This window comes from Xenopus tropicalis, chromosome 8, assembly GCF_000004195.4.
Source record: "Xenopus tropicalis strain Nigerian chromosome 8, UCB_Xtro_10.0, whole genome shotgun sequence".
NCBI lineage: Eukaryota > Metazoa > Chordata > Amphibia > Anura > Pipidae > Xenopus > Xenopus tropicalis.
Genome location: NC_030684.2, coordinates 140,681,999 through 140,707,117, shown reverse-complemented (window position 1 = coordinate 140,707,117; position 25,119 = coordinate 140,681,999). Strand labels below are relative to the sequence as shown.

At 45.7% G+C, this 25,119-nt stretch overlaps 1 protein-coding gene across 1 annotated transcript in view; it reads right to left on the bottom strand.

Moving 5' to 3' along the window:
• The window catches only part of LOC100493151 (myelin-oligodendrocyte glycoprotein-like), a 57,927-nt gene that overhangs the window by 14,995 nt on the left and 17,813 nt on the right, over positions 1–25,119 (bottom strand). Inside the window, exons 4-5 of the mRNA XM_012969907.3 lie at positions 5,236–5,337; positions 1,385–1,405 (exon numbers count right to left, since the gene is read on the bottom strand). Of these exons, the coding sequence (XP_012825361.1) occupies positions 1,385–1,405; positions 5,236–5,337 (123 nt within the window). The remainder of the gene's footprint in view (positions 1–1,384; positions 1,406–5,235; positions 5,338–25,119) is intronic.

Here is a 25,119-nt window from a genome sequence, read left to right as displayed (position 1 = left end):
AACCATTCTCTCCCCTAGCACAGCAGACCCCCTTCCATTGAGGTGCAATCCGTCAGGGCTGTATAGATTGTACCCCAAGGAAAAGTCAGCCCAGTGCTCTAGGAACCCAAACCCTTCCTTCCTACACCAAGACTTTAGCCACGCATTTAGCTCCCTAAGCTCCCGCTGTCTCCCTAAACTTGCACGCGGCACCGGCAAAATTTCCGAAAAAATGACATTGGAGGACCTTTGCCTAATCTTAGAGCCTAGATCCCTGAACTCACTCTTTAAGGTCCCCCACCTACCGTTCATTTTGTCGTTAGTACCGATATGTACCAAGACAGCCGGGTCATGCCCAGCCCCTCCCAATAATGTGTCGACCCGATCAACCACATGCCGAACCCTGGCACCAGGAAGACAGCAAACTGTCCGGTTGAAGCGATCCGCTCGACAGATTACCCTGTCCACTTTCCTAATGATCAAATCCCCTATAACCACCATCTGTTTAGGCCTAGCTCTGCTCTCCTCCCCACCACTACTAGAGAAACTGGCCTCCCGGCTGTTAGAGAGATCAGCCTCACCTAGAACCGCCAGAACCACCTAGAACCTAGAACCAGTTCACACTCCCATCTTCTTCACACAATCTGGCAAATCTGTTGGGATGCGCAAACCCTGGAGCAGCCTCCCTTTTCCTTTTACCCACACTAGATTTTCTAACTGTCACCCAGCTTACTGCCCTATCATCCTTTTGCTGCTCCCCTCCACTTATACTATCTGACCCCACTAGTTCTTGTTCAGTTAGCAAGAGACCCCTCTCAAGATTGTCAATAGAACGCAGTGTTGCAACGTGTTCCTCTAGTGCTCTAACGCGAGCCTCCAAAGTGGCAATTCCCTCACATCCACAACAGAGGTAAGTATCTGGGAACTGTTGTTCCACAACTGCATACATGTGGCAGGCTGTGCACTGTGTCAGACCTTCAATGTTGCTGCCACTCATTCTCCCAGTTACAAGAACAGTTAAACAAAAATAGGTCTAAGGACTTGTAGTAAATACCTTGTTTTACCTTGTTTTTAACTCCCTTAGTGTTTAACTCCCTGAGTTTATAACTCCACTTACAGAGCCCCCACTAACTCCCTCCACCTCAAGCTGAGGGTAATTACAAAGGAGCTGAGGGTAATTACAAAGGATGGATTTATTTGTTTTAATGTTGAACTACCCTATTGAGATTTTGGTTATCATCTTATGAGAACTAGGGGGGCAGTGGGACATTTATATGGAGGGTTCACATTCCCTTTAATGTGTATTAGGATTTGTAGAGCAGAAAGAGTTTAGGAAAGTGCAGGTCAGTAACAGTGTTTAGATCCCTTTCAAACAGGATGAGTTAAGATCAAAGAAGGCACTTACCTAGTTCCTTATCTCTTCTTCCTGTTAAGAGAGAAACAAGAAAGAAAAGAAATCATTATTGTATGAGAGGAAATAGCAGTTTCCCCCTATGAAACCCATGCAGCTTTATACACAGGGGGGCTAAGGGCTCAGTTGGGTATTTATTGGTTGGTTAATCCCCCCAGGCTGCATTAGTATCTGGTCTATTCAATAACATTTGTCAGTCCATTCAGTAAGCAACAAACCCAAACCTTCCCGTCTGAACATGGGAAAGAGAGCAGCCACAAAACAGGGAGTATGGGAAATCCATGTGCAGAGCTCTCCATTTAATTAATATTTTATTCCCAATAAGGGCTCTCACATGTGGGCCAACCCCTGTTCCACTGAAATGGATCTCTCCTGTGTTCCACCCCAGGGAAGTGCAGGGAAAATGCTGCCAGTTCTTCTGGACCGGGTTCTCCTCATTCAGGCAAAAGTAACTGCCAAATGCAGGTGAAATGAATCTAAATGTGCTTGTATGGGAACCCAGCAGGAACAGCCATGTGTAAGTGCCCTTAGATAGAAACATGTCCGGGGCATTACAGCTCTGCCCAGCAGGGGCTAAAATAAATAAATAAATACAGGCACCCAGTGGCATTCAGTGACAATAAATAACCCATCTCCTACCTTGTGGCTTGAGCTGCTTTTTAATTATTCATCTGAGGAGTCTCAGGCAGCCATAAAGCCCTCAGGCAGAAACCTGGGAGATATAGTATATAAGCTCTTTCCTGGACTTTCCCAGGTATCTCAGTGAAACATTTACTGGCACTAGTCTGTCCCTTTATCCCCATGTAGTCGCAGTGTAACATGGTAAAGCAAAAAAAAAAAAAAAATTCCCCTCCAGGCCTAGATTTGTGGGAAGGAGACAAAGGCGCCAAATCCCCAGTGCTATGAACCCGCTGACTGGCTCTCTGGCATAGGGGCGCAGGCTCTATAAATCTGGGCCTGAACCCAATAATCTCTGTATGTAAGATAACAGCAAGATGCCTGATACAGGGAATGAGCAATCTCATTGGTGATTTCTCTTGCATCTGGGTTTTTTTTCTAAACTGGCTCTTTAAGATTTAAGAGCTTAAGACTTTGGAGATCATCTTTAGAGAACAAGGGGGTGCAGTGGGACATTTATTAGGGTTCACTTTCCCTTTAATGTATGTTGACCTTTGTAATACAGAAAGAGTTTGGGAAAGTGCAGTTCACCAACAATGTTGTTATTACCAGACCCCTCAGATACAGAGACTTTGATGTTGCTTAAAGGAGAAGGAAAGGCTAATAAAGAGTTAATCTCAAGCTGCAGGCATACCTTCAGTTGTCTCAATAGTGCCCTTAAGTCTCCCCAAATTGCAATCGTTCAGATGATCAAAAGCCAAACAGAAAAAAAAAACCGCTGAGCTGGGTAAGGAGGATTCCCATAATGCATCGCTCCTGCAAGGACTTGAAGACTTGGATTGTAGGCGGCGCATGCGCAAACGACCCTATGCAGCACAAGCAGGCGCCCCCCTTCAGCCCCTGCTCCTCACTCCTGCACAGATACCAACCGGCACAGTCACACCAAACCCCCCCACCACTCCCCTCCCGTCCCCGCACCTGCTTGCTGTATCCCCGCTACTGCACACACAAGCAGGCAGCGCGTCGCCATGGCAACCGCATGGGGAGACAGGGTTTCTTCTGTGCGCATGCTCAGTGGAAAGGGGAAGTGACGGAGGCACTTTTTAAATGGCAGCGCCAGCCTTACAAATGGAGCAAATGTTTCAATAAGGATTACATCAGTAGGAGATCTCAGCAAAGAAAATTACAGTAGCGTTTTGGGAGGCACCAGGGGTGTGATAATCTTTCAAAGCCTTTCCTTCTCCTTTAAAGAGAGAAGTTTACAGGGTTACAATAATGGAAGTGTCAGGGAAACACCACTCTCAGACACGCCTGATACCAGACGGAGTAACAAGGGGTTACACTCAGTCACCTTTCACACAGGTTAGACTAACATCAAGCTCCCCCAAACAAACCACCGCCCCGAATAACTATTCGCTGCCACCATCTATCATTAACAGGCAATAGAAACTTAATACACAAATATATCACACAAGCTTTCTTACTATAGTGAGGGATAGTTCTACTACTTCCACAAACACACCAGCAGCCAAAGGGTTAATTTATATACACACTTTCCTACTGACAGTCCACTAGTTAATTAGTATTTACACAGAACTGGCCCACCTTACTCAACACACACACACACACAGCCAAGCAGTTAATGTATTCACATGTAAACGAGGTACATGGGGATCTTTATAGAGCCAAAGGACAGAACTTATTAAATTTTATATTTAATATTACAAGAGTAAACAGTGCAATTTAAAAAGATGTTACAAAAAGAGACATACACATACAAAACAGTCAATAAAATAAAAGGGGATAAAAACACAGAGAAACCCTAAGTACGTTACCGAGTATCTTCTCCTGAGGCTGGAGTTAGGAACAGTGAACTCACAATCCAAAAGAACATGGAGCCTCAAAATATGAGTTAACTGGCACCTGGGCCTGTTGCCCTTTTTATCCTACTGCTGGGCCCTCCCTCATTACTGTATTCATCAGGGGGGAGTGCCAAGGAACTTATCACTTATGACCCCCTGTAGAGAGCTGCACTTCTCATGCCAGTACCCAATATTATTATGACAATAGGGGCTTGTCTTAACCCATATGGGGGCGATCAAAATGATACCAAACATGAGGGGTGTCTCATGTCCCAGTCCCACAGAAACTATCCCCCTAACTGTTGGGTATAGGCAGTCCCTGTTTGGTATCATTGAGAAGCCTGGGGCCCCCCCATAACCAATATGTGATTTATGAGGATGTGAACCCTAAAGCAGACGAGATATGGATCCATTTCTATAATCCATATTTTTCTGATAGCTGCACCCCCCCCTGCTGCTCTGGGTCCACAACTGACTTCTTTGATCACAGATCAAAGAAATCAATAGCCCCAGGTTTCCCGCCCTCCAAATGGCTGGATTCGCCTGGTCTGCTCCCTTTGCTGAATTTGTCACCTTCCAGCAGCCCCTGGGTGCATATTTAATTAAAGGTCTCTGCGGGAGCCCAGATGGTGCTAGGGGTTAACCCTTTGCCATGCCAGGGCCAGGTTGCCTTGGCATGACAGGAAGTGATAGCAATTCAAAATCCCTTCTGCTCGGCACTGACATCCCATCTGCCAATAGAAGGTGGGCCGGCCCGGTGTCCCCCAATTATCTCACATGACTAGGGGGAGAGGCCTGTGTCCCACTCTAAACTAGAGCCCATGTCTGCCTGTTGGATACAAATTGTCTTGTTTCTATAGTAAGATTTACAGCTCCCCCATGTAACAGAGACTGGCTACTGTATTTATATAATGTGAAGGTATCACTGTGTCAGTCTGCAGTTTAGACTTTGCTTAAGTGGCCATTGTCTCACTGGCAGGCCGGAAACTTGCTCTTTGTCCCTCTCACAAGGTTTCTATTTTATAGCCAATTAGTAGAAGCCTGACTAGGCAGCCTGGCCTGAGGCCAATGAGTTTAGTGATAGATTTACTGTCATTTGAATATAAATAAAAATATTTCCTGCTCAACGGTGAAATTAGCTATAACATGAAAAATCTATCTAAAAGCAAAGCCAGATACTACTCTCTGCACATAGATATTCCCATACCTACCAATGTTCCTAAACAAACACACAGGCCCGGGGGGTACATCACTAGTGCAGAGAGCGCTATTGCCCCACACCTTGCCTCATGGTGGGAGCTGCCCTACTGCCCCAGGACAAGCGACAGAGTGCAGGTACTGTGTGTGTTTGTGCCTCATACTTACTGTTCTTAAAGTGGCACCAACCCAAGGCAACAGCAGCAGCAGCAACAGCAGCAGCAATGCTCCCAGCGACTATTCCTACAATCTGCCCACCAGTCAAGGAATCTTTTGGAGGGAAAAAACAAGGTGAATTAGTTTATCACACTGCCTGCACCCTGTGCCCACTTGTCACTTTGCCCCTCAGTGCCACCTCCTGCCCCTACATCAAACTGAAGTTTGGTGATTACTCTCATAGCACCAGTTTTTTTTCACTTTTGTTTGCAGTTTTTAGTTATTTTGCACAATAAAACTTTTCCCCAGCTCCCCAGAGCCAGCAGCTGCATTAGAATGTACAATATTTCCCCATGAGAATCCCAGCTGGTCTGTGTAAATCTGTCCCAGTTCTTTCCCCACCTTTGATATAAAATCCCCACTGTAGGTTCTGTACTGATTACTAACTGGGCTCATTTCACTCCTGACCTGCTATATTGCTGGTCCATCAGCGCTCCCTTTCCTGTGACAGAATCAGTAGGAGAATTGAAACAAACTCCTCCCACCCTGAGTTCCCTAATGCCCCTCCCTAATCTGCTGCCCTTACCCCTCGGTGAGCCCCTCCCTGAATGCTCCCTATTGGCTCAATAAACTGAAGCATCCAATCCAAACGACTCACTGTGTGTAACTAACCAAATCATTAGATATCATAATACACCACTGTCAATATGCATCTCTCCTGTAAATTTATATAGGGACCCATAGGGTTAAGCTCCCCTATGGCTTTAAACCCTACTACTTCCTAATTTCTGCTGTTACTGTGTCTAGTTTTTCCTTTATCTTATACCTATGGGTTATTTGGGTTGATCACACCTCTTGCAAAATCATATAGTGTTTAGCAGGAGGGTGTGGCTTCCTCTTTGGCTGCCTCTGTGTCTCAGGTGAAGGTCCACTGAGCCTGGGATCAGAACTAGGCCCCAGTAAAGCCTTATTGCCCCAGAGTTTAATACCTACTCTGGTGAAGTCAGGGACAGGGCCCCATGAATGAGGACCAGTAAGATAGTTATTTTTGTAAGAGCACTCTCTAGGAAAGTGAGATAGAGAGGGAAGGAAGAAAGAGCAGTTTTATAGCCCCACCAAGGAAAGTAGCTGGAAGTACCCTCCCATACAGGCATTGTAGCATAGGGCCACAGAGTAGAGAGACAGGCTAGAACAAACCCTGATCCATACAAACCTGGAGGACTCTCAAGCTAGGGGTTATCAACCTGAGGACTGAGGTATCTATCCTGACTGCTTCCAAAGGGGTGCCAAGCTGACCAGGTGTATTTACCCTGCCCAGAGTATGTATGTGTGTGTGTGTGTGTGTGTAGGTATGTGCGTGTGTGTGTGTAGGTATATAAGCATGTATTTGACTGATAATGTAATTGGAAGTTTTACATTTTTAACTGACAATAAAAATTAAATATTTAGTAATGGATAACAATATATATTTATTGCCAAAATCAATAAGTTAAATTATTTGGTTTAATTTTTATATTTTTCAAGATTATGTTTTTAATAAAACTGAACTTTTATCTAAATAACATTTTCCCCAATGTTTATCTTTCTAGTAGTAAACTTTGTATAGACTAAGGCATCATGTATTTATTTATATGTCATGATAATGTTGGTAGGGTCAAATGAAAATATTTAGTTTATTGTGTGAAAAGCACAATTTTAAATGACTGTTCATTTCCATATATCCTCTTTATTTTTCCCAAACATGAAATGCTCCAGCAGCCACTCTAGGGGCATTGGTACCCCAGCAGGGCATTCCCCAACCTCACTGCCCTCACCTTGAGGAACCCCCTACCCAACATCCCCCGGCAGGGCATTCCCCAACCTCACTGCCCTCACCTTGAGGAACCCCCTACCCAACATCCCCCGGCAGGGCATTCCCCAACCCCCTCACTACCCTCACCGTGAGGAACCCCCTACCCAACATCCCCCGGCAGGGCATTCCCCAACCCCCTCACTACCCTCACCGTGAGGAACCCCCTACCCAACATCCCCCAGCAGGTCATTCCCCAACCCCCTCATTGCCCTCACCGTGAGGAACCCCCTACCCAACATCCCCCGGCAGGGCATTCCCCAACCCCCTCACTGCCCTCACCGTGAGGAACCCCCTACCCAACATCCCCTGGCAGGGCATTCCCCAACCCCCTCACTGCCCTCACCGTGAGGAACCCCCTACCCTACATCCCCCGGCAGGGCATTCCCCCACCTCTCTGCCCTCACCTTGAGGAACCCCCTACCCAAAATCCCCCGGCAGGGCATTCCCCAACCTCACTGCCCTCACCTTGAGGAACCCCCTACCCAACATCCCCCGGCAGGGCATTCCCCAACCCCCTCACTGCCCTCACCGTGAGGAACCCCCTACCCAACATCCCCTGGCAGGGCATTCCCCAACCCCCTCACTGCCCTCACCGTGAGGAACCCCCTACCCTACATCCCCCGGCAGGGCATTCCCCCACCTCTCTGCCCTCACCTTGAGGAACCCCCTACCCAACATCCCCCGGCAGGGCATTCCCCAACCTCACTGCCCTCACCTTGAGGAACCCCCTACCCAACATCCCTCAGCAGGGCATTCCCCAACCTCACTGCCCTCACCTTGAGGAACCCCCTACCCAACATCCCCCGGCAGGGCATTCCCCAACCTCACTGCCCTCACCTTGAGGAACCCCCTACCCAACATCCCCCAGCAGGGCATTCCCCAACCCCCTCACTACCCTCACCGTGAGGAACCCCCTACCCAACATCCCCCGGCAGGGCATTCCCCAACCCCCTCACTACCCTCACCGTGAGGAACCCCCTACCCAACATCCCCCAGCAGGTCATTCCCCAACCCCCTCATTGCCCTCACCGTGAGGAACCCCCTACCCAACATCCCCCGGCAGGGCATTCCCCAACCCCTCACTGCCCTCACCGTGAGGAACCCCCTACCCAACATCCCCTGGCAGGGCATTCCCCAACCCCCTCACTGCCCTCACCGTGAGGAACCCCCTACCCTACATCCCCCGGCAGGGCATTCCCCCACCTCTCTGCCCTCACCTTGAGGAACCCCCTACCCAACATCCCCCGGCAGGGCATTCCCCAACCTCACTGCCCTCACCTTGAGGAACCCCCTACCCAACATCCCCCAGCAGGGAATTCCCCAACCTCACTGCCCTCACTGTGAGGAACCCCCTACCCAACATCCCCCGGCAGGGCAGGGCATTCCCCAACCCCCTCACTGCCCTCACCGTGAGGAACCCCCTACCCAACATGCCCCGGCAGGGCATTCCCAAACCTCACTGCCCTCACCTTGAGGAACCCCCTACCCAACATCCCCCGGCAGGGCATTCCCCAACCCCCTCACTGCCCTCACCGTGAGGAACCCCCTACCCTACATCCCCCTGGCAGGGCATTCCCTAACCTCTCTGCCCTCACCGTGAGGAACCCCCTACCCAACATCCCCCGGCAGGGCATTCCCCAACCCCCTCACTGCCCTCACCGTGAGGAACCCCCTACCCAACATCCCCCGGCAGGGCATTCCCAACCCCCTCACTGCCCTCACCATGAGGAACCCCCTACCCTACATCCCCCGGCAGGGCATTCCCCAACCTCTCTGCCCTCACCTTGAGGAACCCCCTACCCAACATCCCCTGGCAGGGCATTCCCCAACCTCTCTGCCCTCACCTTGAGGAACCCCCTACCCAACATCCCCTGGCAGGGCATTCCCCAACCCCCTCACTGCCCTCACTGTGAGGAACCCCCTACCCCACATCCCCCGGCAGGGCATTCCCCAACCTCACTGCCCTCACCTTGAGGAACCCCCTACCCAACATCCCCCGGCAGGGCATTCCCCAACCCCCTCACCGTGAGGAACTCCCTACCCAGCATCCCCCGGCAGGGCATTCCCCAACCTCACTGCCCTCACCTTGAGGAACCCCTACCCAACATCCCCCGGCAGGGCATTCCCCAACCTCACTGCCCTCACCTTGAGGAACCCCCTACCCAACATCCCCCGGCAGGGCATTCCCCAACCCCCTCACTACCCTCACCGTGAGGAACCCCCTACCCAACATCCCCCGGCAGGGCATTCCCCAACCCCCTCACTACCCTCACCGTGAGGAACCCCCTACCCAACATCCCCCAGCAGGTCATTCCCCAACCCCCTCATTGCCCTCACCGTGAGGAACCCCTACCCAACATCCCCCGGCAGGGCATTCCCCAACCCCCTCACTGCCCTCACCGTGAGGAACCCCCTACCCAACATCCCCTGGCAGGGCATTCCCCAACCCCCTCACTGCCCTCACCGTGAGGAACCCCCTACCCTACATCCCCCGGCAGGGCATTCCCCCACCTCTCTGCCCTCACCTTGAGGAACCCCCTACCCAACATGCCCTCACCGTGAGGAACCCCCTACCCAACATCCCCCGGCAGGGCATTCCCCAACCTCACTGCCCTTACCGTGAGGAACCCCCTACCCAACATCCCCGGCAGGGCATTCCCCAACCCCCACACTGCCCTCACCGTGAGGAACCCCCTACCCCACATCCCCCGGCAGGGCATTCCCCAACCTCACTGCCCTCACCTTGAGGAACCCCCTACCCAACATCCCCCGGCAGGGCATTCCCCAACCCCCTCACCGTGAGGAACTCCCTACCCAGCATCCCCCGGCAGGGCATTCCCCAACCTCACTGCCCTCACCTTGAGGAACCCCCTACAACCCCAACCCTGACAGTCTCACCTCATAGTTTAACCCCCTACCCAACATCCCCCGGCAGGGCATTCCCCAACCCCCTCACTGCCCTCACCGTGAGGAACCCCCTACCCAACATCCCCCGGCAGGGCATTCCCCAACCCCCTCACTGCCCTCACCGTGAGGAACCCCCTACCCAACACCCCCCGGCAGGGCATTCCCCAACCTCACTGCCCTCACCGTGAGGAACCCCCTACCCAACATCCCCCGGCAGGGCATTCCCCAACCCCCTCACCGTGAGGAACTCCCTACCCAGCATCCCCCGGCAGGGCATTCCCCAACCTCACTGCCCTCACCGTGAGGAACCCCCTACCCAACATCCCCCGGCAGGGCATTCCCCAACCTCACTGCCCTTACCGTGAGGAACCCCCTACCCAACATCCCCCGGCAGGGCATTCCCCAACCCCCACACTGCCCTCACCGTGAGGAACCCCCTACCCCACATCCCCCGGCAGGGCATTCCCCAACCTCACTGCCCTCACCTTGAGGAACCCCCTACCCAACATCCCCCGGCAGGGCATTCCCCAACCCCCTCACCGTGAGGAACTCCCTACCCAGCATCCCCCGGCAGGGCATTCCCCAACCTCACTGCCCTCACCTTGAGGAACCCCCTACAACCCCAACCCTGACAGTCTCACCTCATAGTTTAACCCTTCCATCCCCTTTACCAGTTTAGTTGCACGTCTGCACTCTCTCCAGCTCATTAATATCCTTCTTAAAGTGATTGGGCAAATACTTTTAAAACATAATTAAACGGTATATGCACTGCTCAGAAATGAAAAATAGAAAGTGCAATCTAGTAAAGAAGATCATAGATGGTGCAGTTTGCATAAATCCTCAGTCAGGGGTAAAAATTGCCAATTTAAATAGTTCAAAGGCAAAGCAAAGCAAATCTTGATGATTATTGATATTAAAAACAGTTCAGGTATCAGTATCTCTTTAAGGACTGGAGCCCAAAACTGCCCCCCATACTCAAGGTGAGGCCTTACCAGGGACCTATAAAGGGGCAAAATTATGTTTCATCCCTTGAGTCAATGCCCTTTTTTATACAAGACAGCACTTTATTTGCTTTAGTAGCCACAGAATGACACTGCCTGGAATTGGACAACTTGTTATCTACAAAAACCCCCAGATCCTTCTCCATTAAGGATGCCCCCAACACACTACCATTCAGTAGATAGTTTGCGTTTATATTATTTCTACCAAAATGCATAACTTTGCACTTATCAACATTGAACCTCATTTTCCAGTTTGCTGCCCAGTTATCTAATTTTGTCAAATCGCTCTGCAAAGCGGCAGCATCCTGCATGGAACTTATAGTTTTGCACAATTTAGTGTCATCAGCAAAAATAGAAACAGTACTGTCTATGCCCACCTCCAGGTCATTAATAAACAAGTTAAACAGCAAGGGACCAAGGACTGACCCCTGCAGTACTCCACTAACCACACTGGTCCAATTAGAAAATGTTCCATTTACCCCACTCTGTGTACTCTATCCTTCAGCCAGTTCTCTATCCAATTACAAATATTATGTTCTAGGCCAATATTCCTTAATTTGATCATTAACCTTCTGTGAGGTACTGTATCAAACGCTTTAGCAAAGTCCAAGTAGATCCCATCCACTGCCATTCCAGCATCAAGGTTCCTACTCACCTCCTCATGAAAGGCGACTAAATTAGTCTGGCAAGATCTGTTACGCATAAAACCATGTGGCACAAACTAATAGTATTGCGAACTGCAATGTATTCAAGTACCCTATCCCTTATTACCCCTTCCAGAAGCTTTCCTACTACTGATGTCAGACTAACAGGCCTATAGTTTTCAGGCTGAGAACGGGATCCCTTTTTAAATAACGGCACCACATTAGCAATCCGCCAGTCTCTCGGCACCATGCCAAACCTCAATGAATCCTGAAAAATTAAGTAAAGAGGTTTGGCAATCACAGCGCTCAGCTCATTTAATACCCTGGGATGAATCCCATCCGGCCCTGGACCTTTGTTTACCTTTACATGTTCAAGTCTCTTTTGAATTTCCTCCCGAGTGACCCATGCGCCAGTAGCTAAATTACTAGCACTGGGCATATTAAAAGGGAAGCCTTCATTATCTGGCTCCTCAGATGTATAGACAGATGAAAAATAAGAGTTCAAAATTTCAGCTTTTTCCCCGTTCTCATCAACCAACGTACCCCCCCGTGATAATAAAGTTCCCACCCCTTCTTGCTTCATTTTTTTACTATTCACATAATTAAAAAATAATTTAGGATTCTTTTTACTCCTAGCAGCAATATCCCTTTCCATTTCTATTTTAGCTTGCCTGATAGCTTTTTTGCTGCTTTATTTGCCCCCCTGTACCAGATGAAAGTTTCTGCTGTCCCAGCTAACTTTAATTCCCTAAAAGCACGTCTTTTCTTACCAACCTCGACAATAACACTTTTATTCAGCCATAAAGGTTTTGCTTTGCGATGCCTCTCCTTGCTTACAAGGGGGATATACTGTTGTGTATACCTACAAAGCAATGTTTTAAAGATGTTCCATTTTCCTTCTGTGCCTAACCCCATGAAAAGCCTTTCCCAGTTGACACATTGCAGAGATGCCCTTATACTGGCAAAGTCTGCACGGCTAAAATCCAGCGTTTTAGTTACTCCCTTATAGCACTGTCTCTGCAGCATTATCTCAAAGTAGAGCATGTTGTGATCACTGTTCCCCAAATGCCCCCCCACACAAATGTTAGAGATGAGTTCATTATTATTAGAAATCACCAGTCCCAAAATAGAGTCATTCCTAGTGGATTCTTGAACCGCCTGAAATAAAAAGTTGCCATTTAGCATATTTACAAACCTACTAGCTTTTTCTGACTTAGCCCCCCCATTACTCCAGTCAGTGCCGGATAATTAAAGTCCCCCATAATAACAACTTGACCCAGTTTTGAAGTCTCCTCCATTTGCAACAATAGCTGGGCCTCATCCCCCTCATCTATACGGGGGGTTTATAACATACACCAATGATCATTTTCTTTGTGACCTTCAGCCCTACTGAAATTTCTACTCAAAGAGATTCAATGTTTTCATTGGTAATGTCTTTATGTAAAGTCAGATTTAAAGCCATGTAATAAAGACAAACCCCTCCACCCTTTTTAATCTCTCTGTCCCTCCTAAAAAGTGTATAACCATTTAAATTCGCAGCCGAGTCGCATTTTTCATCCCACCAGGTCTCAGTGATACCTATTAAATCATAATTTTCAGTACATGCAATAGCCTGCAGCTCCCCTAATTTACCCAACAAGCTACGCGCATTAGCCAGCATGCAGTGGAGATTACTAATTCTCACTCTGATGTTTACTAAAGCCTGTTACTTAAGCCTGTGGTTCCTAATCCTTTTGTTGGCTGAGTCCCGGAGCCAGACAGGACAGAACAACTAGGCCTCATGTCTGTGTCTGTTCTCTTGCATGCAATACATTTTACCCTACAGCTGACAATCCTTTGGCTTCATATTCAACATTTGATCTTAACAGTTCTGACGCAGTACGTGCTTGCGTCTTGTCGCCAGCCTGTAAATAGTCGCCATGTACATGCGTTCTTTGCTTGGTTATCAAGTTTACTCTAGTGCCTGGCGTTTTCCCTATCCTGACTTTGCTGCTGTTGAACCTCTGCCTGACTACCACTTGTGAACCTGTTCTGCCTGCCTCGACCTGGACCCGTCTGACCATTCTCCTGCTTGATCCTTTGGTTCTACATTTTAGCTCTCCGGCCTCTCTCCACTTTCCCTGCTTCCTGTTCTCATCCTCAGGCAAGCCTCTGGTCAGTGTGAGATGTTTGTGGGCTTGCTTGCTACGACCTCTCCTGAAGCTTCAACTCCACTTCATCTGCCTGACAGTTCCCAGTACCTTTCACTATTGCAAAGGGGCTCAGGGGACTAAGCATAGATGCCATTGAACCCACCTTGATTGGGCCCTGTTTTACGATTGTTGGGTTAAACCATGGTAGATGGCTCCTCGCTGATTTTTCTATTTCACACTATTTAATAAGAGTAATCAGTAATGTGGCAGTTGCTCATTATAATAATATGCCTGGAATATGTAATTTATGTATATGCCCATTACATCTTCTGCTTGCTTGTGAAGCGTTATTATGGGGTTGGGGGCTGGGGCGCATTTCTTTGTGCGCTCCAATTACTTTTGTGTGGGGAGAGGGGAAATGGAACACACGTGCATAAGAGAATGCCGCCTGGGCAGACAGATTTCAACACGGACTGCAGGAGGGGGAGGCGGAACTGATGCCAGACGCCGCTCCACACTGCAGCCCGGACACATTGAGGGGGGACCTCTTCTACAGGTATATATTGCACTGAATGGCAGTACTCGTTCTGCCTTATTTTGATTTTTTAATGCCCCTAATGAAGATTATTTATTGGTTGAAATGCATAGGGCAAATTCATGCATTTTTGTGATGAAATAAAACTTTTTTTATTTTTCTAAGAGTGTGCATTCCTCCCTATGTTTTAATGATGGGAAGACAATCTGACCTTTATGCTTTTACACTGGTGCTAACAATAATGTAGACTTTGTTATTAATCTGAAAACTGTAAATAATGTAAATATATTGTTTTAGTTGAATCTCTTAATTGTAACAATCGATTGATTTGTTATTAAATATATTCCCTTTTATATACACTTATTGGTGTGGATTATTTGTCTTCTTCTCAAAAGAATCATAACCCTAGCAAGAGCGGTGAATATAATATTTTATTACCTTACAGCAGCAAAGGAACACATAAAGGTGTAGATATTGGTGTTTTAGGTTTATGTTACAAACACTTATATTTTAGTAGTTATTAAAGAACAAAGATTAAGAACAGGACACAGGCACAGAACAACTGCAATTGTAGGATGATTTTAGACATTAAGACCAGAGGTCATTCTGTTTGCTTGGGCCTTAGAATGCTCACACAGAACAAGGAATCCATCTGTTGTCTCCTGTCACAAGTATCCCTAGTGCGGGGCTGGGTATCCCTAGTGCGGGGCTGGGTATCCCTAGTGCGGGGCTGGGTATCCCTAGTGTGGGGCTGGGTATCCCTAGTGCGGGGCTGGGTATCCCTAGTGCGGGGCTGAGTATCCCTAGTGCGGGGCTGGGTATCCCTAGTGCGGGGCTGAGTATCCCTAGTGCGGGGCTGGGTATCCCTAGTGCGGGGCTGGGTATCCCTAGTGCGGGGCTGGGTATCCCTAGTGCGGGGCTGGGTATCCCTAGTGCGGGGCTGAGTATCCCTAGTGCGGGGCTGGGTATCCCTAGTGCGGGGCTGGGTATCCCTAGTGCGGGGCTGGGTATCCCTAGTGCGGGGCTGGGTATCCCTAGTGCGGGGCTGAGTATCCCTAGTGCGAGGTTAAGAATGTCACAAATAGTCTCAGAAACACCAACTATACAAATACCATTCAGGTCATTGTGCTCCGTCCATCTTCCCAAAGATGGACGGAGAGACACAGTTACGCTAAAACAAGGCTAATGATTGGCTGCCATGGGATCAGCCCCATGTAGGAAGAAATGGTTAAATGGCAACATGTTTGTACTTTAATTTGTTCCCCTCACGTCCTCACGAGCTTTCAGGACATATGAGCTATTATTTAATACTCTGTATTGTAATACCTCTAATAAAGCTGTCTGGTTAATATCCTGAGTGAATCTGAATGGTTCAGGTCAGGCCCAGGGGGAACTTCGGGGCCAGGCTCGATTTGAGTAAGTATTTATTTAAATCCAAGAGTGACTTACTCACTGTGGGTGAGAATCATATATCCCTAGTGGAGGATCATATGGGGAGATGAGTACATATGAGCCCTGTATACCGAGCATTGAATACAGGTATAGGATCCCTTATCTGGAAACCCATTATCCAGAAAGATCCAAATTACAGAAAGGCCATCTCCCATAGACTCCATTATAAGCTAATAATTTTAATTTTTAAAAATGATTTCCTTTTTCTCTGTAATAATAAAACAGTACCTGTACTTGATCCCAACTAAGATATAATTACCCCTTATTGGGGGCAGAACAGCCCTATTGGGTTTATTTAATGGTTAAATGATTCCCTTTTCTCTGTAATAATAAAACAGTACCTGTACTTGATCCCAACTAAGATATAATTACCCCTTATTGGGGCAGAACAGCCCTATTGGGTTTATTTCATGGTTAAATGATTCCCTTTTCTCTGTAATAATAAAACAGTACCTGTACTTGATCCCAACTAAGATATAATTACCCCTTATTGGGGTAGAACAGCCCTATTGGGTTTATTTAATGGTTAAATGATTCCCTTTTCTCTGTAATAATAAAACAGTACCTGTACTTGATCCCAACTAAGATATAATTACCCCTTATTGGGGGCAGAACAGCCCTATTGGGTTTATTTAATGGTTAAATGATTCCCTTTTCTCTGTAATAATAAAACAGTACCTGTACTTGATCCCAACTAAGATATAATTACCCCTTATTGGGGGCAGAACAGCTCTATTGGGTTTATTTCATGGTTAAATGATTCCCTTTTCTCTGTAATAATAAAACAGTACCTGTACTTGATCCCAACTAAAATATAATTACTCCTTATTGGGGCAGAACAGCCCTATTGGGTTTATTTAATGGTTAAATGATTCCCTTTTCTCTGTAATAATAAAACAGTACCTGTACTTGATCCCAACTAAGATATAATTACCCCTTATTGGGGGCAGAACAGCCCTATTGGGTTTATTTAATGGTTAAATGATTCCCTTTTCTCTGTAATAATAAAACAGTACCTGTACTTGATCCCAACTAAGATATAATTACCCCTTATTGGGGCAGAACAGCCCTATTGGGTTTATTTAATGGTTAAATGATTCCCTTTTCTCTGTAATAATAAAACAGTACCTGTACTTGATCCCAACTAAGATATAATTACCCCTTATTGGGGGCAGAACAGCTCTATTGGGTTTATTTCATGGTTAAATGATTCCCTTTTCTCTGTAATAATAAAACAGTACCTGTACTTGATCCCAACTAAAATATAATTACTCCTTATTGGGGCAGAACAGCCCTATTGGGTTTATTTCATGGTTAAATGATTCCCTTTTCTCTGTAATAATAAAATAGTACCTGTACTTGATCCCAACTAAGATATAATTACCCCTTTCTTTACATCCTACATGCAGCACCAAGCGAAGGGTTAATCATCTGGACCACTCTGGTAGGACAGGAGAATAGCACAACCAATTAGAATAAGTTACAAATATCCCATCTCTCCCCCTTGCTCCCCAGTGTTTTTTTTTTTGTCCTCTCTAGGTAAGCCAGGAAATCCTGGGGCCTGAGAAGGCTGAAGATCCAGACTCTGAGGAGTCTGAGGGCCGTTGGCTGACCGCTTCAGAGCGGGTTAGTCAGGGGGAAAGAATGTACCCTAGGCTTTGGAAGGTACCTGTAGCTTCTGTGGGCGCTGCTCTGCAGAAGCGACTTGTAAGGTGTGGGAACCGCTGTCACTGTGCCTTCCTTCTCAGCGTTTCTCCTGTGCTGCACAGGGAGAGACTGGCGTGATGCTGATGACATCATCAGGGATGCGACGAGTACACACGCGTGTCAGGAAGGAAGAATCACTGTTTTATCTGCAAGAATGGCTGATTACATGGCGGTTTTAAGGTATTTAAATCCTTCCTTTGCAAAATTGAGTTGCCTCTGTAGCTTTGCTCTGCTGGTACGCTGCTGGGCTGTAAATCATTGATTTGGCTGCTAAGGTATGTACCTGTAGCTTGCCTCTCTTCCCAATTCAAATGTGTATTTGGGGGAAATGATATTTATACTGAATTTTTTCTCTTGCAGATGGATAAGTCTGGCAAGAGAAAAAGAAAGTCAAGGCACTTAATGTGTTCAGGATGTAATCAGTTACTACCAGATAACTGGGATGGCAACAAATGTTCTGCATGTTTACAATTTTCTCATGGGAATGATACCAATCAGTTCATTAACTGGTTTAAATCTGTCATGTTAAAAGTTGTGGATGAATATAGACCTCCTGTTACTTCATTGCACCAAACTGCATTAAATAAAGATTCAGACTCTGATGCAGAATCATCAGGAGAAATTGTATCCAGTTCCTCTTCTTCTTCTTACATTTTTTTCTATTTCCGGTTGAAAAGATGACCAGATTAATTAAAGAAGTCATTTCACCAAAAGAATCCACTCAAACAAGTTCAAGCGCCCAAGACTTCCCCTTTTTTATTCAAAAAAAGGCATTAACCTTTCCAGTACATTCTTCAGTAAAAAATCTGATTGAACAAGAATGGAAAAATCCAGGCAAGAAACCTGAAGCATCTAAACGCTTCAAGCTTATGTTTCCCTTTGAGAATAAAGATATTGAAGAGTGGGAAAATCCACCTAAAGTTGATATTCCAGTAGCTAGACTGTCCAAAAGGACAACTATCCCTGTGGAAGAGGCAGCAATAAAGGACCAGATGGATCGTAGAGCAGAATGTGCCCTGCGCAGATCATATATTTCGGGTGCTTCAGTCTGTAAACCTTCATTGGCAGCGGTTTCTGTCTCCAGATCTCTTAAACATTGGATAAATACCTTAGAAGAGGATATAGATTCTGGGGTTTCAAGAGATGTCCTTCTTGATATGTTATATCCAATAAAGTTAGCAGTGGATTTCTTATGTGATGTTGCAGTAGATACCTTGAAGTTAGGGGCCAGGACTATGGCCTTGTCTACAGCTGACAGAAGGGCCTTATGGCTTAAAGCATGGACAGCAGATGCAGCTAGTAAAAACAGTCTGATCTCTATGTCATTTGAACCTGGGAGGCTCTTTGGCTCAGCTTTGGATAAATTAATAGAAAATCTGTCAACAGGAAAGGATAAAGTTTTACCTCAAGATAAGAAAAAAAGTAATTATAAGTCTGCCTTTCGTCCATCCTCCAGAAGAACATCACCTAAATCCAATTATTTTAGAAGAAATAACTTCAGAGACAGAAACAGAAACACTTTCAGAAATTTCAGATCTAGAAACTTCAGATCTCAGGCATCCAAAGATTCTAGTCAAAGGAAAGATTCCTCCTCAAAGAAAGCAGAATTCTGATGCCAGAAGTCAGGGAGAAGTGGGAGCAAGGTTAACCCAATTTCTTCCAGAGTGGGAAAAAACTACGTCAGATGCCTGGGTTTTAAGTATCATAAGGCCAGGTTACTTCATAAACTTCCAAAAGAAGCCAATCTCCAAGTTCTGTGTGAACTTAAAAAAATCAAACAGCCTAAAACAACAAGTTATAGAAGAGGCCGTTATGGATTTTGTGAGGATGGGAGTTCTGGAACCAGTTCCCATGCGGGAAAAAGGAATGGGAATATATTCCCGAATTTTTCTAGTGCCCAAACCAGATGGCAGATTCAGACTCATTATAGACCTAAAATACCGAAATCAATTCATTGCAAAGGAAAAGTTCAGGATGGAAACAATCAGATCAGCCTTGAATATTCTTCAGAAGGGGGATCTGATGATTACTTTGGATCTGAAGGACGCGTACCTTCATGTACCAATTCATCTAGCCAGCAGGAAGTTTCTTCGCATAGCAGTTGTTCTGAAGGGGAAGATTCTTCATTTCCAGTTCAGGGCTCTTCCCTTTGGAATTACTTCGGCTCCAAGAGTGTTCACAAAAATAATTGTGATTCTAGCAGCTCATCTAAGGAAACAGGGAGTGTTTGTGATTCCTTATCTGGACGACTGGCTGATCAAAGCTTCATCGGAAGCTCTATTGAGAAATCATATGAATCTGACAATGGAAATATTAAACAAGCACAGCTGGATAATAAACAAAGAAAAATCAAATCTGCAACCATCAACCTCAGCTGTTTTTCTGGGTCTACAATTGGACACAGTCAAGATGAAAGTTTTTCTTCCAGCACAGAAAGTGCAATCACTCAGAACAGCCATAAAATCCTTGATTTGCTTGTGATCAGTGTCTGTTCGTCAAGCCATGAGAGTGCTGGGCCTGATGACATCTGCAATAGAGGCTATACCTTGGGCCAGAGCTCACATGAGACAAGAATCTTCAGTCTTTGGACAAATCATTTCACATGAACCTTCAATTGAAGAAAGATCTGAGATGGTGGTTATCCAATCACAATCTGAATCAAGGGAGGTCCTTTCAGACTCCAGATTTTCGTTTGTTGACGACGGATTCATCCGCATCAGGTTGGGGTGCTCACCTTGGAAATCATGTAGTCCAAGGAAAGTGGTCATTTTGGGAAAAGAATCAATCTTCCAATTTCAGAGAGTTGAAAGCAGTCCGGTTGGCACTTCAGAAGTTCAAAAAAATCCGCCGCGAAAAAATTCAACGCACGTCCAAAAATTCGCTGCGAATCCATGCCTGGCGAAACATTTCATCACTTGTAGCCAAATATAAATAGTTGCGCAAATGAACGCATGCCATGTTAGCCATACACGCCAATACTTGCGGAAAATTACTGTATTAAAAATGAACATTTCGCTGCAAACTGGCGGCTGCGTCACTCTGGGGGAAACACATACTTCAATAAATAACACTGTAAGTCCATATTTTATTGCCAAAAACTCATTTACTGTACTTTTCTATAATTATCGCCTGCCTGTAGTAGGTGTTAATTTTGAGTAAAATTGAGTAAAAAGACACATACTTGAATAAATAACACTGTAAGTCCATATTTTATTGCAAAAAACTCTTTTACTGTAGTTTTCTATAATTTTTCGCCTGCCTGTAGTTGGTGTTAATTTTCGCATAGCCGAATGCGATATTTAGCGCGCAAAAGTTATAGTGAATCATGCGATCGTATTCTTTTCAGAGCAGAAATTAACGCATGTGGTAAAACTAGCGCGAGAAATACCCCATGCAAAAATACTATGGTGAATCGTGCGCAAATTATCGCGTCTTTTTTGCCGCAAAAAAGCGTGCGATAATTTACTTTAGTGAATCAGGCCCATAAAATTAAAATTTCTGACCTGGAAAACGGCATTCCTAGTTGCTATTTCTTCCGCTAGAAGAGTTGGGGAGCTACAAGCCTTAGCAGTAGGACCTCCATATACTCAAATTTTTCCAGACAAAGTTATGCTCAAAACTCTGCCTTTTTTCGTCCAAAAGTTTCTTCAATTGCCAACCTTAATTCTCAGATTGTATTACCTTCTTTCTCGTTGGCTGTGTGCAGATGTCTGTTGACGTACATTTGTGTTTTCTGTCTGATTTCTCCGTGTTTGACCTTGCCTGATCCTGATTTTGACTATTGCTGCCTGTCCTGACCCTTTTGCCTGGTTTTGATCACACTTTTGGATTCCAATTTTGTACCTTCTCCTCCTGATTCCATATTAACGCTTGGGTTCCCCAGCCTGCCCAGAACATTTGCCCTGGTTCTCTCACATTAGTCCTGGAGGCACTCGAGTAGCAGAGGGCTCCTCCTGAAGTGAAGGTGGCGGTTATAGGTGAAAGAGTGAGCTCAGACCAGGGACCTTGGCTTTTGTTCTGGGTTTTGGGATACCGTGTGTGACAATATTTTATGGATAACTGGGGATGGATACTGGGAGTTGTAGCTAAATAACAGGACCTATAGAATAAACTATGGATAATGATGGGTGCAGGGAGTTGTAGCCAACTAATAGAACCTGCAGGTGGTATTATAGATGATACACTGACCCACATCATTTATTTGCCCTGGGGTCCTGTCTTACACCAGTAAGGGAGACTGGAGTTGGTGTATGTTGGCCTGAAGGTATAGAATAACTCTGGGTAGGGAGGTAATGAGATTGAGACTAACAGGGAGAAATATAGAGAAAGTTTAGCATCAGAGGGATGGAGAGGGGAAACGGCATGTGATTATGCCATGAGTTGGGGAGGAATCAGTAGAAAGGTTGGAGCAGGAGGGCAATGGGGCAGGGGGGGCAAATAATAAAATACTGACAGCAGGGGAAAGGGAGCCGGAGAAGGACAGAGGGCAGCAGTAATAAATCCATCCCATGGCTTTGAAAACTCAGTAGCAGTGTTCACATTGGTGCCAATTCACTAAAGATTGATGATGCTTATCGCATGCATTAAGACCCAATTCATCAATGTCATTTCGCATGCGTTAAGACGCATATCGCATGTGCAAAAAAACAAACTATCGCAATGCATTTATTTACCTCGTATTGCGTTAATTAGCGAATAAAAATAATATTAGAGCATGATTCACAAACACATAAGATAGATGCGCTAAATATCGCATTAGTCTGTGCGAAGATTAACCCCTACTTGGGGCAGGCGGTACTTAAAGAAAATTGTGGTTAATGAGCTTTTGGCAACACAATAAGGACTTTGCAGTGGGATTTATTCAGTCTGTGTTGGCCCCAGAGTGATGCAGCCGCCAGTTTGCAGGGAAATGGGCATTTTCAGTACAGTAATTTTCCTAAAGTAATGGTTACGTGCGTAAAACCGTGTGCTAATATAGCAAGCAGCGAAATATATCGCGCACAGCGGGAAATAATGCAAGAAAACCGCTCATCACAAGTTAAATAACGCAAAGCACATCGCATCTTAATTATGATGCTTGTCCTTTTAGTGAATCGAGCGTTAAGTCACAAAAAATAAAATAAGAAGTGAGAACATTTTTAACGCATGCTATAAATAGCACTCGTTTTATCGACCTTTAGTGAATCGGCCCCATTGGGTTCTTGGTGCCTCCTGGAACAGCGCAATGAGATGTCACAATCGTGAGTGGGGAATTACATGAGCGGAACATTAAAGTAAAAATCCAGGACAGAGGGCTGAGCCATGCACATTGAGACTGTCCCTTGAAAAGAGGCAAATGGTATCAGGGCAATATATAAGAATATGGCATTTATGTCCCAGTGGATTTTTTCACCCTTTGACTTTTATGGGGAAATTGAAACTGCTGCCAATCTTACAGCTTTGAGGCTACACTCCCCAAACTTGAATCACACAGTCATGGGCTCAGCCTGAATGAAAATTTGATGATTGTTGGATGCCCAAAAGTGGGCGGAGCTGTGAACAGCCAATCAGATTTACCAATTGACTTTCAATGGGGAAATCCAACCTGCTGCCGTTCTCACAGTAATTACCCCAGGGTCCCCAAACTTTTCCCAGTTTGTCACTAGGGGACTAAAGTTTTAGTTTGAAAAAGTGGGTGGAGCCACCAACAGCCAATCATATTTTACCTATTGATTTTTATTGGTTTGATGCCAGGGTTCCCAAACTTTGCATAGTCAGTCACTGGGTGACTACATATTCATGGTTAGAACAAGTGGGTGGGGCCACCAACAGCCAATCTCATTTCTTTGATTGATTTCAGTGGGGAAATTTTAACTGCTGTCATTCTCACACGTTTAATGCCAGTGTCCCCAAACTTTGCACAGCTGGTCGCTGGGGGACAAAGGTTAGGAGAAGTGGGCGGAACCACAAATAGCCAATCCATTTCCACCCATTAAATTTCATTGGTTTATATTTAAACTGATGCCATTATTTAAGTATTTATTCTAATATTGTTAAACTTTGCTAAGTTAGTCACTGGGTATTTGCAGTTTAAAGTTAGAAATAGTGGGCAGAGCCACCAACAGCCAATCACATCTCACCTATGTACTGTCAATGGTGAAATGTAAAATGCTATCAAAATGCTGTCAGTCCCCAAACTTTGCAGAGTTGGTCACTGGGGAACTGCAGTTGAAAAATAGGAAAAGTGGGTTGGGCCACTAACAGCCAATCAGATTTCATTTATTGAATTTCATTAGCTTAAATATAAAATGCGGTCATCCTCACACTATTTATGCCAGAGTGCCGAAACAGTTTTTCACTTTGACTTAAGGTTAGAAAAAGTGGGCGGAGCCACCAACCACCAATCACAATTCACTTATTGACTTTTACTGCCGTTGTTTGACTATTAATCCTGGGGTCCCTAAACTTTGCAGAGTTAGTAACTGGGTAACTGCAGTTCCAGGTTAGAAAAAGTGGGTGGAGCCACCAACCTCCAATCAGATGTCACTCATTGACTTTCAGTGGGGAAATTTAAGTTGCTGCCATTCAGACACTATTAAAATTTTGCACAGTGGTTTTTACTATATAACTGTGGGTCCAAGGTTAAAAAAAGTGGGTGGAGCCAACAACAGATCAGATTTCTTCAGTGACTTACCCTTTTTCTTTTTTTTTTTTTTTTTGTAACTTATATTTTTTTTTTTTTTTTTTTCCAATAACAAAAGCAAGGGCAAAGACATACAGCGTTATATGATACAAAGGTACATTGGTTGTCATGAGATATTGAGTTAGTATAGCTGTTGTTCCAATGATAAGTCTTAATCGTTTTGTCTGCCTTTCCCTGCAAAAAGATATCCAACAATAGGGTAGGTTCAAAGGGAGGGGTAGAAAAAGGAAGGTTATGGCTAAGGATACTGTTAGCTAGTGGATGCATGATAAAAGCCTAAATTGGCTATTAGGTTTTTAGTTGTTGGGTTGTCTATGGGCAGTAAGTCTGCAGCTGAAAAGAACATAGGCGGGCGAGCAGATGGGTGTCCCCTGTGAAGCTTGATTGGGTTAAGTGGCCAAGCCGTGTAGTTCCCAAATGTCCCATATTTTGAGATATTGGGGGGTGTTGTTGTGTAGGGTGGCGATTCCGTATTCAAATTTCCTGTTGGAGTTCACTCGATTGATTATTTCAGTCATAGAAGGTGCAATAGGTGATTTCCATTTGGCTGCGATGGCTAGTCTGGTGGCGGTAAGTATCTGGTTGGCTAATGTTTGGCCACATTTGCGCATTTTGGGAAGTGGTTTCCCCAGTAACAATATAGTGGGATCTAGGGGAACCTCACGTGAGAACAGTCGGCTCAGTAGGCTTGCTATTTCCGTCCAGATGGGTTGGATTATGGGGCATTCCCAAAAGATGTGTTGTAGGGAGCCCTGAGATCCGCAACCTCTCCAGCAATTTGGGGGATGATCCGGGAAGAGCTTATTTAGTTTTTCAGGGGTGTGATACCAGAACATCAGGATTTTGTATATGTGTTCTTTTTGTCTGACACAGGTTGACATTTTTTTTGCGTTGTCCCAGATATTTGTCCAGTCTGCTTCAGATAGCGGTTGGGTGAGTGTGACTTACCCTTTTTCAATCCAACATGACGTTTGTTGTCAATCT